Genomic DNA, 16,586 nt, shown 5'->3' on the forward strand with positions numbered 1-16,586 from the left:
TTGGCGTACAACCGGCGAATGTGAACAAAGCCGTCTTCCTTGTATAGCGTCGCATGACGACTTATTCATGCGCTCCGTTCGCAAACTAGTTCCCACGCAAAATTAGGTTTTGGCCCAAACACCATACACGGAATGATGGAACAAGACTTTCTTAATAAATTTAAGGGAGATGGCGAGGTAACCACAAAACGGCGTAGGTTGAAGACGTCGTAAATCGAGGACCTGGTGTACTTTAAAGAAGCCTGTTGTGCAGTAATGTGACAACAAATGAACCTTATTTACACATTTTTGTCAGAATAAGGTGAAATTTTCATCGACTGATTGCGATTTAAAGACATCAGTGGAAACAGCTCAACAATGCATTAAGAAAAGACTTTAAGAAAGCCATAACTTCTCATTTCAGGTTGATTAAATGTAATTTATTCTAATTAACTCTGGTTTATTTTAAGATTTTTCACCCTGTAAGTCCAGCGGAGTGAAGCCAGTTTTACAAATCCAGACTTTCTTTGTGTTAGCTGGCTTAAAACCTAAAACTGAGATAATCAGTATCATGTTGTTGGTTATTAAATTTCTTTGTTAATCAGGTTTTCTTCATTAGATTAACATAAAAGGTGTTTCTAACGCATAAAACAGACCAATCAAATGCCGTCGACTCCATTCAGATTAGTCTGAGTTTATCTATTTACCAACTTTTTGGTTTTTTTAGTGACTGCAAATTAGGAAATGATGATACCGCCGCCATGCACGACAGGTAAGGAGCTAATCCCAGCCTCAGTTTTTTTATTTACTAACTTCTGTTTTTTGTGTTATGTTGATACCATCGCCGTGCATGATATTATTAATCAGTAAATCCCTGCATCTGTTTAGTTATTTACCAATTTTTTCCTTTTTGTGATAGTAAACTGGGAAATGTTGGTAGTTTTTATAAGGTGTTCTTTGAGAAATGTGATTGAAATGTTGATACCGCCACCATGCATGATGGGTAATCAGCTAATCCCTACAGTGTGAGGAATCGGATGTTTTTAAGATCATAAAACTACTTAAGTGAGAAGAAAAAGCAAAAAGCTATATGGAAAAGGGTTAAAAGAATATCAGGTTTTAGAAATTTGTGTTATTTTTATTGGAAACGTTAATCACAGCTTTATTAAATCACATAAAATGATGTTAATGTGTCTTTTAATGCTAACTTGGGGCTGCAGTACCTCGGGGCTCCAGGTGGATGAGCTGTCCGTGGCCTCGTTCTTGTCGAGATCCACGGCGTTCTCCGTGTCCTCGCTGCCGTCGGCGGCCTGCCGGTTCATACTCGGGGTCGGACTCTCTCTGGCGGTCAAAGCCTCGACTCCGGTGGCCGGTTTGTCCAGAGAAATCGCCGACGCTCTTTCGCTTTCCGCCACCGCCGCCGACAGCGGGTCCTGGAAACCCTGTCGACTCTGAGCCTCCATTTCTGCAAGAAGAAGAAGATAGAGGTTTTAAATCTGTGGGTGGAAGGACAGCGAGGTGTAATTTCCACCTGGGGATGGAGCTAAAATTTTCACAATCCTATTTCTGTCTGACTTTTACAGCCGGTAAAAGGCTGCTGAACTGTCCAAACCCAGAAGAGAGAAGTTCATGGAAATGTTGAGATGCTCTTTTGGTTGTTAACGTGCACTCCAAGCATTGAAGCGTTACATTGCTTTTTGCCCTGGATTTTGGCTTTCAGGCAATACACAAGCTTCCCTGTTTCTTGGATGAAGGTAAACCCGTGGACACATTTAGATGCTTTATTTGTCATTTAGATCAAACAAGACAATAAAACCATAACGGTAAGTCCTGGTGGCGACGGACATTTGATCAATAGTAATAAAAACTACACTGAACCTGAATGTCTCACAGCTCAGCGATGATTATACCAACGCCATGCATTTATGCATGATGGGTAATCAGTTAATCCCTACTTCACCTTATTTATTTACCAATTTTTTTGTTTGAGGGAAATGCTGACACCACCACCATGCATGATGGTTTTAATAGGCTAATCCCTGTATAAGTTTATTTATTTACCAACTTTTGCTTTTTTCTGAGAGTAAATTTGGAAATGATGATACCGCCGCCATGCAAGATAGGTAATAAGCTAATCTCTGCCTTAGTTTTTTAATTTATCAACATTTTAGTTTAGGGAAATGTTCATACCTCCACTGTGCATATTGCTAATGAGCTAATCACTCTAAAAATTCATTTATTTATCAAGTTCTTGCTTTTTTGTGAGAGTAAATTGGGAAATGATGATACCGCCGCCGTGCACGAAGGGTAAAAAGCTAATCCCCGCATCAGTTAATCTATTTACAAATGCTTTGCTTTTTTGTGACTGTCATTGGGAAATGTTGTTGTTTTTATAAAGTTTTCTCTGAGAAATGTGATAGAAGAAATCAACTTTACTTTCATCATTCAGGTTTTTTTGGCCACAACGTTGCTCTCCATCGACTTTTCTCACCAGATTTGCCTCACACCTTGAATAGCTTTATAGGACCTGATTGCAGGGTTTGGTTTTCTTGGTATCATTGCACGTCTGCAGTCTTATGTATTTGTTGAATTTGTCGTCCGCATTCATTCTATTTGACACTTGTTCCATTTTAAAACACTTATAACCAAAGGCAGCAACAGTAATGCACACAAAGACGTCTTATGAGCACTAGAACGTTAGAAATACATCCCTCCATGCCGCCTGGCAACTGTTTCCTCCGGTTTACCGTCTAAATTAGCCTCAGACATCTAAAAGCAGCTTCCTAAACCTCGTTTAGCAGCGCCGTGTGTTAACTGAGGAGTAATCCGTCAAACCTCGGCCTTTTTCCCGATGCAGGAAAACGAGAACAAGCCGTACCTCAGACCAATCAATAGCAATTATCTCCAATTCTCTGTCATTAAGGTCGGTCTGACTGTTATATCAATGGCTGCACAGAGAGTTCGCCATGGCAACAGGCTGAGGTGAGTCATCGGTGTGTGCGTTACCTCGTGCACTGTGGGTTATGTCACTGCACGGCTCACATGTTGGTTAAAGATGGAGGATGTACAATAGGAGTCGAGGCAGAGTGACCTCGACCGAACAACGTCGCCGCCCACCGCCGCCAGCTGGAGGTTTGCTTGTGTTTAAAGTGAAGGCGATGCTGCTCGTCTCCAACGTTCACGGCAAATAACTCACCGTGTTTTGACAACCAAGAAGAATTAACAGAGCTTTCTGAAGATTACGAAACTCTCACTGCATCTATATTAACCTTCAGGAGTTTTAAAGGAACGTCATCTTTTTAACAAAAATCCCTAAATTACACGATTTATCAGCCAGAATCTGTAAAAACTGAAAAAAATGTGTTGGATTTTCAACTTTGTGGTGGTGCTCAAACTATTCATCTACAAATTCTTTGAATATTATCTTGAAAACAGGATGTGTTAGCAAAATCGCTTCACGCTACGTGTCATTTTAATATTCTTCAAAAGCAAGCTGTTTGCAATAACTGCATTCTGTAAAAAACAAAAAATTCTGCACTTCCTGGTGCAAATATCAAACCATTAGAGACTCAGCTGTGACCAGCAGCCATGGGACAAAAAAAATAAAGTGACTGTTCAGCTGAACTGCAGGCAGTGTTTACAAAAAGCAGACAGGAGACAAATATGGAAACAAACCCAAAAATGTGAAGAATTGTGTTTTTCTAACCGCAGGAGTCTTTGCTCCTTCTTCATTCTGTTTCCATAAAGGTTCAGGACTTTAGATCACAGAGAAAAATTAAAAACGAGTTCAGAATTTTAAAATCTGCATGTTTTCAGTTTCTGTTCTTATTTCTAAATGTCTGATCTGATTTGTTTGATCGGTCAGACACCGAAAATGGTTCTGGATTAAACGATAATCCAGATTATGTTTCAATGGATGTTCAGGATTTTCATTAATCACAACATTTCGGAAGAGAAGTCCAGGAACCACAAGCACGATGAAGCTCGTTTCTGATAAATATCAAGAAAAACTAACAGAATTTACAGAAAACCATGACAGACGTTGGTATTTAGTGGTAAATTACTTGTTTGAATAGACTGTCCCAGCAATAATTTACTTATCAGGGCAACAAAGCTACAACAAACAACACAAATTTAAAAGTAGAAGCTGAACAAAAGTTGTCTGATTTGTTTCTTGCTACCTTTTGCTTATAAAACAGCTGTTTAGAAACAGGCGTCATGACTTGTTTCTCCTTACTGCCTCTAATCTGCAGTAAAAACAACATTTTGTTTTTGTTTTTTTGACACCAGGACAGATTAGTGGAGGATCTTTCTGGCTTCGATGGAGCTCCAGGAGTTTTTACCTCATTTCTAGTTGGAAGCTATCTGCCGAGCACAGATGAGATGGTGTGAAAAAGCATTTAGCAGCCAAAGAAAACCGAAACACGACGAAAACAACGTTGAAGTTGAGTCCAGGAAGGAGCAGCAGGACTGGGATTGTTTGCTAACAGACTCTGATCAACATGGTGGCTTCAAACTGTGTCAGGATGCTTTTATTGTGAAGAGATTTGGTGAAATCGTGACACTTGAGCCAAAGTACAGCTAAAAAAACTATGTTCACAACCTCCTCATCATTTGTGACTTTCTACTGTTTTTGTGTCCATCACGTCTTATTTTGTTGTGAAACAGGTAATTTGCATTTTACTGCACGTATTACATGAACAAGTAAGAAAAAAAACTAAAAAACGAAAATTAAACTGCACAACTCCACCTTTACAACATTCTAGCTGTTTATCTGTGCAACACACTGGCAGCAAGAAGGAATAATATCGAATTTACAGCAGATTTTATCATGAAAAAGGCACAAAAAACAGGATATTAAATGACTGATGAACGCTTGTAACACCCAAGATAAGGTAAAGTGACCTCTAAAGTAGCCTCTGGCTCTTTACATTTGGCTTGAAGATAACACTACTCAATTTTTCAGACAGAAAGCTACTTCATCACAGTCCTACAGCAAAAATACATTTAACACTGAGTTATCACACACTTACATGCCGTATTAGTTGTTTTAGAAGATGCTAGTAGCTTCAGAGAAACATAAGAGACATTAAACATCGCCTAAGTCTTTCTGGGTCTCTACCTTCGCAGTCCGACGGCTCGGTGCTTCCCTCCTCCTGGTCTGACAGTCGAGTGAACTTGTGCCGTCGCCCCAAAGCCAGCTGCTGATGTTGCTGCTGATGTTCGCCGCCGTTTGCCGCCGCCGCCGTCCGGAAACTCTGCGAGCGCGACACCGAGATCTCAAACTGCTTCAGGACCTCGTCTTCGCTGTCGGAGGAGCTGCTGCCATCGTCGTCTTCATCACCGTAACTGTTCACTGTTGGACGGGAAAAAAAACAGGGAAACACAGGAACTGACAACTGGGAAAAACTGGGAGAGTTCAGGAGAGGAGAGGAAACAGATTTAGGTTCCAGAGAGTTTAAATCCATCACTGTTTGCCTGAAATACAGAGTAAAAAACATCTGTACGACGATTGATTCTGGATTTAGTGTTGGATGGACAAAAAGTTCCATCTTTGAGCAGAAATTAATAAAAATATTGAAGATGCAAAAGTCAACTAGTGATATTTTCTGAACCAAATGCAGCTGCATGTTATAATAATACAAAACTAAACATACAGGATACTTTTACTATGAAATATTTGAACATAAAATTGACAAAACCCATATTTTTGTTTTATTTTCATAACTCCCATATGCAGACGACACACTACTCTATATTTCTAAACCATTATAAATCATCAAGTTTCTTCTACTCAACCAGCTTTGATTTGATTGAAACTTTTATTTATCATAAACACTGCAAATTGAAAATAGTATCTGTGAAATTTCAGCTTCATATATCAACTATTTAGCGAATAATCGTTTATAGAAAAAGAAATCCAACTTTCAGCACATTTTTTTTCGCACACTGAAAATTAAAAGTTCCATCTTTGACCAGAAATTGACTGAAGATGCAAAAGTCAACTAGTGATATTTACTGAAACAGATGAAGCTGCAGGTCACAATAATACAAAATTAAACATGTAGAATACTTTTAATCTTAAATATTTAGTCACAAAATGAGAGAAAGTTATATTTGCTTAAGTTTCGTAACCACAATTTGCAGACGACACACTACTCTATGTTCCTTGTCAGTCTAAATTGGTTTAAATGAAATGAGGACAGAATTGCCACTTTTACTAAATATATTGGGGCTAAATTAATTATACAGCTTTAGTAAAACAATCAGGAGCATCGGACAACAGATGAAGACTTAAATTTAGGACAGAACCGCGTCACCTTTCAGATCTTATCTTCAACCGATTCTGATGCACAGATTATGGATCAACTTTAAAGCATCAGCATCAGCGTTTTCCAGCTAATGTCAGGAGTTTCAACTACAAATAAAGAAAAACTGCACATGAAAAACAGAAAAAAGAAACCCGATGGTGTCACTTTCCTCCTCCTGGCTTCACTGTATATTTATTCGCGGCGCAGAGGCGGCTGTCGCTGATCTTTCTACACCACAAAATAAATCCTCCTCTTTCTCGTCTCTCAACTCAACAAATTCTGCCAAACAGGGAAAATGAATTTATGCAGAAAATATGGACTGTAGAAGCTGAAATAGACGGTAAAGGAGCAGGAGAACCACCGATTTATTAAAGGCTTTATGATGTTTTCTTTAATTTTCCTCACATCGATAAACTCTAAAAGCAAAACTACGGAGGAAAAAGTGTAAGTAAATGAATAAATACAGAAATCTATTTAAAAGCCGCTTGATTTCTCTGTTTCAATATGTCGACCATTATTTCCGTCTTTATTTCTCTACGTCTAAATTTACTGTTTTCTTTATTTTTGTTTTTCCAAATGTATTTGTTTGTGTATTTTTTTTTTAGATCTGTGTTTTTCGGTTAATTAAGTCATCCAGCCATTATTTTTTCTGCATTTGTGTATTTTTTCATTTGTTTTTTCTCATTTATTTATTTCTGGATTTCTTGATTTTGTATTTTCATATTTATTTATTTCTAAATTTACTTATTTCTGTATTTCTACACTTACTTAATTCTGCTTTTCTACATGTATTTATTTCTTTATTTCTACATTTCTTTGTTTTTGACATTTCTGAGTTTCCAGGACTTTATATTGCAGTAAAAAAAAAAAAAGAACCAACAGTGAGTAAAAATGAACAAAAGATGCCCAGAAACTTGACTATACGGATTTATTTTGTTGGTTTCTTTGTCACAGACGCTAAAAAAAACAACAATCTGATGATAAACGGTGTTAATTCTGAGCTGTGTGGAGTAAAAACCACCTTTCTGGAGGTAAAACTCACTTCCTCCATAGTTCCTCCATAATTATACGGCAACAGCTGAATGAGTGACGCTGCGTCTCCAGGTCGCTGCGGATACCTGAGTGGTCGCCGTGGTTACCTACGGAGCAGCTGATTGGTGGACTGATGATGATAACGGCTCGTTCAAGGCCACCGGCTCATTGTTTCGCTTCACTGGTTAATAAAAGAGCCGGAAAACGGAGAGAATGAACTCAAACTGTCAGGATTTATTAATAAATCTATTCGTCTTTTTGTTGCTGAATGTTTCATTTCATTTTCTTTACAGACAAAAGTCCTTGGAGATTTAATACTCGAGGCAAAACTACGCAAGATAAAGGATAAATGAATTCATAAACAAATGCAGAAATAAATATTTGAGCACATAAATACGTTTAACAGCAGCTTGCTTTTATTTATCTGCCTTTATTTTGGTTATTTCTGTCTTTATTTCTACATTTATTCAGTTATTATTTTATCGTTTTACTTTTATTTCTGTGTTTCAACTGTATTTTTGAGATTTATTTTTTCATTTATACGTTTATGTAATTCTATGTATTTTGTTCTTCAATTCTGCATTTCGACAGTTACTTCTGCCTTCATATTCTTTTTTAAAATCAGTGTAATTAAAACATTTATCAGAGGCAGAAACTGTAAAAACAGAAACAATGTGAATTCATTTTTCTTTTAAATGACTCATATTTGATGCTTTTCTTTGCTCTTTCACAATTTAATCTTAAATAAATCACTATTTTACCTCCATTCTGACATTTTCCTCCCAGAATCACTTATTATTGACTAATAGAGGAAGTGAATAATTACAGAATCACACAATTTTCTTAATTAAGAGTAAATAAAAAGAGTCAAAGTGTTTAAACTGAAACCTGTTCTTTAATAAACACAGCTGCTGTGTAAAGAAACGTTCAGAACAAACAGAAACCTGTTTACTACTAACAGGTTTCATGTTTCCTTTCACTCTTTATCGGTTTTAATTTAGTGGAAAAGACTAAAAACAAAGAAAAACCCACAATGATCCAAACTTTTCTCTGACATTTCTTTCATTAAACTGATTGTAATGTAAAACAAAAATCACTTTTTTAAATACGGTTTAAAATCTGATTCTTACAGAGGAATCCATGTTTTTACTTCATCTTATAAGTTTACTGTCAGGGCCCTCCCCTCACCCAGTTTCCCACCTGACATCCCAAAAGAACCCCCTTTTTCCCTATTATTCTCCCCTCTGTCCCTCTGCCTCTCTGTTTCCACTCCTCTGTCTCTGTCTTCCCCTCCAGTACAGCACCTAAGTGAATGAGCCCACACCTGCGTCCATTCAGACAATCAGCCATCTCCACGGGTCCCGGACAGCTGAGAGACATCACCCTGATTACACACCAGCAATAAGAACCGGCTCATCCTTCCATTCCCAGATTGTTGAATCAGACTTCACAGTCAGTTCTCTTTCTAGCCTCCTGAAGTCTGTTGAGTTTTGGGCGTTTTCTAATGTTTTTCTCCTGCCTTCGTTTAGACCCAGCTGTCCGGGATCCCTGCCGTCCTGCCTCCCCTCCGGTTATCCCCAAACCATTCGGCACCGTTTTCCCCCCTCACTGGACCCCCCGCTCCTGTCTGGACCCCTCCCTGAATCCCAAACCAGCTTCCCCGTTCACACCCGGAACCCATTGCAGCTAATCGGCTGCTCGTCGCCCCTGGAGCCTTCCCCCCTAAAGCCTCCGCCTGGACGTCAGTCATTGTCTGGCCCCCCCCATACACCTCGGCCCTCCGGATCACCAGTGTCCGACGTCCCTCCTTCCTCCCAGCTCCCTCCTCGCTTCAGACCTCCGTCTCCCACCTGCCTCCGACCGTCAGGGTTCCCCTCTTCCTGGTTCCCTCACCCTTCTCATATCCACTCTATACAATAAATCCTTCTTAACTCTACCGGTCTGTGTAGCGTGGCTCTCTGCCCGGGTCCGCCAGCAAAATCCGTGACATTCACTTCCATTCATAATGCAACAAATTCATATAAAATGCAATAAAATTTACAGAATTTACAGTAAATTACCATTTATAAAAATACAGATTTTTGATTTTGACATTTACAGTGAGGGTCTGGTTTGAACAGTTAACGTGTGAATTTATACATTTTTACCTTAATTATTATTTTATCAGTTTTTACTATAGATCATCTGTAATTTAATAAAATAGGGAACATTTGTAAAATAAGTTTAAAAAAGTTTTTAACTTTCACCTTTTAATCCTGAATCTGCAGATTTTTCCTCCAAATATCAGCAAACTCAGTAAAATAATTAATTTTGTTTATTTATTTACTGATCTAAATAATATTTTTACAACATTTTATGCTCAGACATTGGAAGAGGAATAATTAGCATTAAAAGAACGGATCTAGAATAAATTACTTCAAGTTCTGGAATGCTTTTGTTCTGACAGTTTATATATAAATGACTGTTTCTGTAGTTTTTATCTGTAATATCACACAACTGGACAAAATGGAAAGCAACACCATTTTTTTTTTAATTAGAAGAGAAAACTACCAATTATTTACTGTAATTTCCTTTTAAACTCACTTTTTTTTTTACAGCGTACAGGTGCAGTTAATGTTGATTACAGCATTTATGTGAGGATTTACAGTATTAAATAGTAAACTATGATAAAATAAACCATTATATAAGTAAATTCTACTCGCAACACTAAAAATACTCATTATTTTACCGTAATTTCACAGTAAAATCAGCTTTAATGCAGCGTTTGAAGGGAAATAAGTGATAAAACGGATATTTTTAAAATGAATGGCCGAGATAATAAACTAATTTCCACTCCGGTGCTAAAACTCGACGTCCTACCTGCTTCTGCGGATCATCAGAGCGAAAGACTCCAAGCAGGAAGTCGTGTTTGTTCACCTGAAGCTCCTCCTGCTGCAGGTGAACGACTACCGGCTCAGTGTTTGTGTTTAAGTTTCAGTAAAGTTCAGCTGAACCCTCAGAGTAAAAGCAACTCAGCAGATTTTAACTGAAGCAGCTTCAGAGATCAGAGACTATCAAATGATTTGATCCTGAATCTGTGAAATTAGACGTTTCACAATTTATGGTTTCAGTTTTTCTGCATGTAATTCTTTTCTATATTTATTTCTGTATATTTATACATTTTTTTCATTTTCTTTAATTCTTTTTTTATTTATTTATTTCAATTTTCTCCATTTTTTCTTCCTTTCTTTCCATAGTAGTATCTTTGCATATTTCTACATTTACATCATTCCTGTGTTTCAGCTTTCCTTAACTTTGCATTTCTTTTTATCAGTATTTATTTCTGCATTTCTATACTTTTATTTTCACTCAGCAATTCTACTTTTTTTATTTCAGAATTTCTACATTTATTTTATTTTTATATATTTATTTCTGTATTTTTACATTTAGATATTTACTTGTTTTAATTCTGTTCTTTTTTGTATTTCCATTTTTCTTTCCATGTTGATTTCTGTACTTCTTCAAATATTTGTATTTTTCAGTATTTATTTCTGTATTTTTATCTTTCCATATTTTATTCTATATTCCTACATTGTTCGATTTCTGAATTTTTAACACGTATGGCTTTTGGTTTTCTATATTCATATTTATATATTTTCTTTTCAAATTCTGCATTTCTTTATTTCCATTTTTCTCTATTTCTTTCTGTTTTATTTCTTCACATATTCCAACGTTTATCTCATTTTTCCTACATTTCTTTCTTCCTATACTAATTTCTGTATTTCTACATTTCTTTTTATTTTTTTATTCCAGTATTTATTTATGTCCTTCTTTAATTCTGTATTTTTTAAAGTATTTATTGACTTCTGTATTTATGTATTTCTATCTTTCCATTATTATTTAAATACCATTTTACATATATTTTAAAATTTCCCATTGACCCAGTTTTGTTTTGCTTTTTTTTCTCATAAATCTGAGTCTGAGCGACAACATCTCAGGAAGAATTACAGATAAAACCTGAAATCTTCTCTGTTATTTTGTAAAATTAGAGGTTTATTACTATCAGTTTAATTTGAATTTTCCCATCAGACGCTGCAGGAAGTCAAACTGTAGCTGAACCTGCAGGAACTTTGCTCTGGGTGTTTTCATGTTTGACAAGTGGGAGGAAAGAAAAGTGGAACGATGACGACACCAGAAGCTCCGACCTGAGGATTCTTCTTCAAGGTTCCTCGTCTTAATATTTCTGTCGCTGTGTGAATGACTCACAGATAAACTCGCCCACAGAAGACACAAACACAATCTCTCCCACTGCTGAAGGTTGTGTAACGGACAGACCTTCACAATAAAAGCATAGGGATTTAAAACAAACTGCAGCAAATGTTAACAGACCTGTGAGATGGAAAAGTGTGGTTCATTTAAAACTCTAATAAAAGAGAAAAACTAAAAAAAAAAAAGACTCAATATGAATAAATCAGTCTATGTGAATCCAGTACTTATGCATATTTAGTGTATTAACTCACTGATAGGAAGGTTCACATGTAAACACTACAGGTAGGAAAGAAGGAAGGAAGGAAGGAAGGAAGGAAGGAAGGAAGGAAGGAAAGAAGGAAGGAAGGAAGACAGGAAGGAAAGAATTAAGTAAAGAAGCAGGGAGGGAAACATTAAAGAAGGAGGAAAGGAAGGAAACAATAAGAAAGGAAGGAAGGAAGGAAGGAAAGATTAAAAAGGAAGGACTTAAGCAAGGAAGGAAGGAAACATTAAAGGAGGAAAGGAAGGAAACAATAAAGAAGGAAGGAAGGAAGGAAACATTAAAGAAGCAGAGAAGGAAGGAAGGAAAGAAGGAAGGAATTAAGCAAGGAAGGAAGGAAGGAAGGAAACATTAAAGAAGGAGGAAAGGAAGGAAACAATAAAGAAGGAAGGAAGGAAGGAAGAAAGAAAGTAAGGAAACATTAAGGTAGGAAGGAGTATCCAGGATGAACCACTTCCTGTTTGGTCACTCACAGAGGATGAACCACTTCCTGTTTGTTTTCACTCACCGAGCCCCTGGCGGATCCCCAGGCGTCCCTTCTTGCGGCGGCCATGTTGCTCGAGGCAGGGCAGCCCGCCGACTTGTGAGAAACACAGCTTCTTGTTGATGAAGAGGAAGAGGACGGCCAACGCCACGATGAAGACGCCGACCGCCGACAGGAAGCCGATGGCCTCGGGGGTGACTGGGGGGAGGAGGGGGAGGGGGAGGGGACACACAATGACACACTGATCAGCCCACACAAACAGACAATCTGACGCACACACACACAGTACATGTGATACAGGGACAGAACAGACACTTTAGTATTCAGGTTCCCTCGTTCTCAACAAACCAGTTTACAGCAGCTAGCAAACCGGTTTACGGCAGCTAGCAAACCGGTTTGCGGCAGCTAGCAAACCGGTTTGCGGCAGCTAGCAAACCGGTTTACGGCAGCTAGCAAACCGGTTTACGGATGCCAGCAAACCGGTTTGCGGCAGCTAGAAAACCGGTTTACGGATGCCAGCAAACCGGTTTGCGGCAGCTAGAAAACCGGTTTACGGATGCCAGCAAACCGGTTTGCGGCAGCTAGCAAACCAGTTTGCGGCAGCTAGCAAACCAGTTTACGGCAGCTAACAAACCAGTTTACAGATGCTAGCAAACCAGTTTACAGTTACTCTCAGGTCAACCTACAGCAAGTAGAAATAAACATTTTTTAATCACATGTATTATTCTTCTCGAGGCTGCAAAACTGAAAATCTGTCTGAAAGTTAGCCAGAAAATACATTAAAAGCATACTGTAAACATTTTTTATTACATGTAATCAGGGTCAACCAATTATTGACGCCAATATTTAGCATTTTTAGATTATTGGTGGTGTTATTTTTTATTGTCAGATTATTGCAAAAATAAAGAAATGTTCTCTTTTGGCTCTCTGCAATGTCCCGCCCACAGCTCTCTCTGATTGGCTGTTCCACCTCCTCAGTAACAGTCAATCACATTGATTGTTTACACAGAGAGACAGAAAGTGAGCCTCAGTAATTCACCTGTTGATGTTATTCTGCCGACGGCGCATGGCTACGGCTATCGCTAAGAGGTTAGCAGTACCTCTTAGCCTTTCTAACGCTAGCCGAAGCACCAAACATCTTGCTGAAGTCAGATTGATTTTAACGCATGTTTCTCCACAGAGGCACAACTGAACAAGAAGCAAAACCATCTCCACAGATCACGAAATTATCACAGTGGATAATGCTATGCTAACTGCTAGCAGCTAAGCTAGGAGGCAGATACAGATTAACCTAAAACAGAGTCTGGAAAACAACATTTATTAGTGTTTAAAAACATGAACCTTCGTGGCCAATAAAAGTGACAGAAAGAAGGAATGAAGGAAGGACACGTGGATCAGACGAATGTGGATCAGATGAGAAAGAAAAAAGAGATGACATTTGTTGAAAACGAGGAAGCCGTTGAGTGAAAAGCCAACGGAGGTGAAGATGGAGGCCGTCTCCTGTTTCCACGGTAACGTTTCATAAATGGATGGAAGCATCAGAGCGTAGGAGGATCGGTACTATTACTGATGTTTGATTCACCACGATTCCACAGATTTACCTGATTACTGTCAAACAGCAACAAGCAGACGGGTTTAAAGAGACGCTGGTGGCGCCCGTATAGCTCAACGAGTTAAGCGGGTGACCCATGTACAGGGGCTGGTCTCTGACGTGGTTTGATTCCTGCCCGCGGCCCTTTGCTGCATGTCTTCCCCCCACTCTTCTTCTCCCCCATTTCCTGTCTACCTTCACTGCCACTATCGAAAAAAGGCAAAAAGTAAAATATATATTTTTTTAAAAAGAGATGCTGGTGAAGTAACAGAGGTCAGAAGAACTGTTATCTGCAACCAAACCAACCGAGAACTACTCTAGAACTAGAACTACTCCAGAACTAGAACTAATCTAGTTCAGCCTCCAATCAAGGAAGATGAATATTTAGCAGCTAAAGAGACGAATATCTGATGATTTCGGAGGCTGGCTGAGACCAAAACAGAGTGAAAAGCTAAAACATCGTTACAAAACAAGACCCTGGTGGCTTCTACTGCAACCACATGGGAAAAAAAACCTTTAGCATGCTAAAAATGGAAGTTTACATACTACAGACATTTTACTTCTTCCATGTTTCCTCTATAAACGCTTCCTCTCTACTCTGCTCATCATGAGTACAAAGACGTTTCTCCATGCATCTTCCAACAAGTTGCTCCTCTGTTCATGGTTTCTGAGCCATGCTGCATTTATGTAATGATCCAGAATGCTTCAAAATGATTTCAAAATGTGTCCAAAGCAGCATAAAATTACCTAAACTGACTCAAAAATTGCCCAAAATTACTTGAAATGTGTTGTTTTGTCCAAAAATGTTGGGACATTTTGACTTTCTTCAACACCTAAACTGTGATCGATGCTATGAATCGTATCTCAGGACGGATATCTGAGTGTGAGGGAGACCTAAATTAATCCCCAAATGTTTGGAGGGTGTGTTCGGGTGCCGTAGTAAAGGGGAGTTTGAACAGTGAGCTCAGTGTTGCAGCCTCAGAATCCTCCTACTGTCTGCATCCAGATGGTCAGGAAGAAACCGAGCCGGTCACCACACCTGCTGCCGACCTTCAGCCTCTGAATCTGAAATCATCAGCAGGAGGTAAAAATAGAAAGAAGGGAAAACCTCAGGAGTTATCGCACAGACGAGGAAGTCAACGAGAGGCAGATCGGTTGAATAAAAAGCTCGTTGTGTGTTTGGATCCTGATTAGCATGCAGCTGCTGACTTATCCAGGATTTTCTTTGAAGTGAGGAGAGACGCTTTGATGTGAGATTAAAAAATGAACGAGGACGCCGTCGTTAACGTCACTAATTAACCAGAGAAGAAGCCAGCGCTGCTTCGTAGCTCCTTTAGTGTAAAAACCATCGCCTGTGTTGTTTTCAGGTCGTTAACGAGGTTCTAAAGATTAAAACGAACAGATGAATGAATCTGAATCAGAAAAGAGTAACAGAGAGGAATGCTCCCAATGAAAGGTAGTTTATACTTTCAAAAAAATCACCAAAATTACAACATTTATCAGAGCCTGAAACTGTAAAAACAGAAATAATTGTCAGGTTTTTAACTTTCCGACGATCCTTGAACTATTCGTCTAGCAGTTCTGTTGGTAAAAAAGAACAAAATCTAAGCTTAAAACTGAGATTGTTTTTTCTTAAAAATCATTTAATTCTGCATGTTTTATTAAAAAAAAACAAAGCAGATTCTGTATAAAACTAGAAGTTTTTTAGGTTGAACTGCAGGCAGTGTTTCCACAGAGCGAGACAGAGAGGAAAATCAAAACCAAATGAGACACTTTCAGAATCATCTTTGAAAACACTCTGATGCATTTTGAAGAGTTTTAAAGTCACTTTGGACCATTTTAGACTAGCTGTGTGTCAACCGTCTGGTTGAACAGTGCAGTCAGTACTGATGTAATTCAATCACCAGATCTCCAGGATTACGACTCGATACTGAAGTCTGATTTCTTTTACAACCACCGGAGCCGTGAGGCGTTCACTGACCTCGCTGCCTCAGACCCACACCTGAACATCAGCGTTTCCGTGGAAACAGTCCGACGGCTCTATTAAGGTGTAATGAATGCTTCCCACCCGCATGGAGGAAGGTCTCACGTTGCCATGGCGCCGGCCGTCCGAGCGTCCCGATTGGCCGAGGAGACGAGAGCATCTCAGGGTTGAGATGAAGAGACGGCGAAAAGAAAACGGGGTGTGCGAACCCATGATCCTCCAACACGGATCAAACACGCTAAACACGCCAGTCAGAGCATGATTTTAACTCCAGAGGGTCTGAACATGTTGACTTCAAGCTTCACCGACAAGTTCTAGCCACATTTAAAGGCATTATGGAGGATGTTTTGTTGTTTAATTTGTCTGATTCACATAAAATGAATATACTGACCTTTAGTGGACTTGTATGTATGGTTTCTAAAAAAATAAAAAATAAAAAACTGTGGACATGGCAGGACCTGAAAACATCAGCCAATCAATGCGCTCGGACCGAGGCGTTTGGTTTGCTCCCTTTCCTGTCAATCAAAAATCTTCCGGCTCAGGCCTAGTTACGTAGATTACGTACGCCTTGGACTTACGTGTTTTCTGTATGTGTTGCTTTGGTATAGCTTCGTAGTTAGCTGGCGACTTGTTTTGCTCTTCTTTTTTTACATAATGGCAGATAAAGATCCAGGGGGACCCAGCCGTAAAAGAAAGGC

At 38.8% G+C, this 16,586-nt stretch overlaps 1 protein-coding gene across 2 annotated transcripts in view; it reads right to left on the bottom strand.

Annotated features, from left to right (window-relative positions):
* The window catches only part of syt16 (synaptotagmin XVI), a 37,983-nt gene that overhangs the window by 14,524 nt on the left and 6,873 nt on the right, over nt 1-16,586 (bottom strand). Inside the window, exons 2-4 of one of the 2 annotated variants that reach the window (XM_051950314.1) lie at nt 12,338-12,580; nt 5,102-5,335; nt 1,203-1,444 (exon numbers count right to left, since the gene is read on the bottom strand). In XM_051950314.1, the coding sequence (XP_051806274.1) occupies nt 1,203-1,444; nt 5,102-5,335; nt 12,338-12,580 (719 nt within the window). The remainder of the gene's footprint in view (nt 1-1,202; nt 1,445-5,101; nt 5,336-12,337; nt 12,581-16,586) is intronic. The other variant, XM_022191881.2, reaches the window with a different exon arrangement.

This window comes from Acanthochromis polyacanthus, chromosome 1 (genome assembly GCF_021347895.1).
Source record: "Acanthochromis polyacanthus isolate Apoly-LR-REF ecotype Palm Island chromosome 1, KAUST_Apoly_ChrSc, whole genome shotgun sequence".
Taxonomy (NCBI): Eukaryota; Metazoa; Chordata; class Actinopteri; family Pomacentridae; genus Acanthochromis; species Acanthochromis polyacanthus.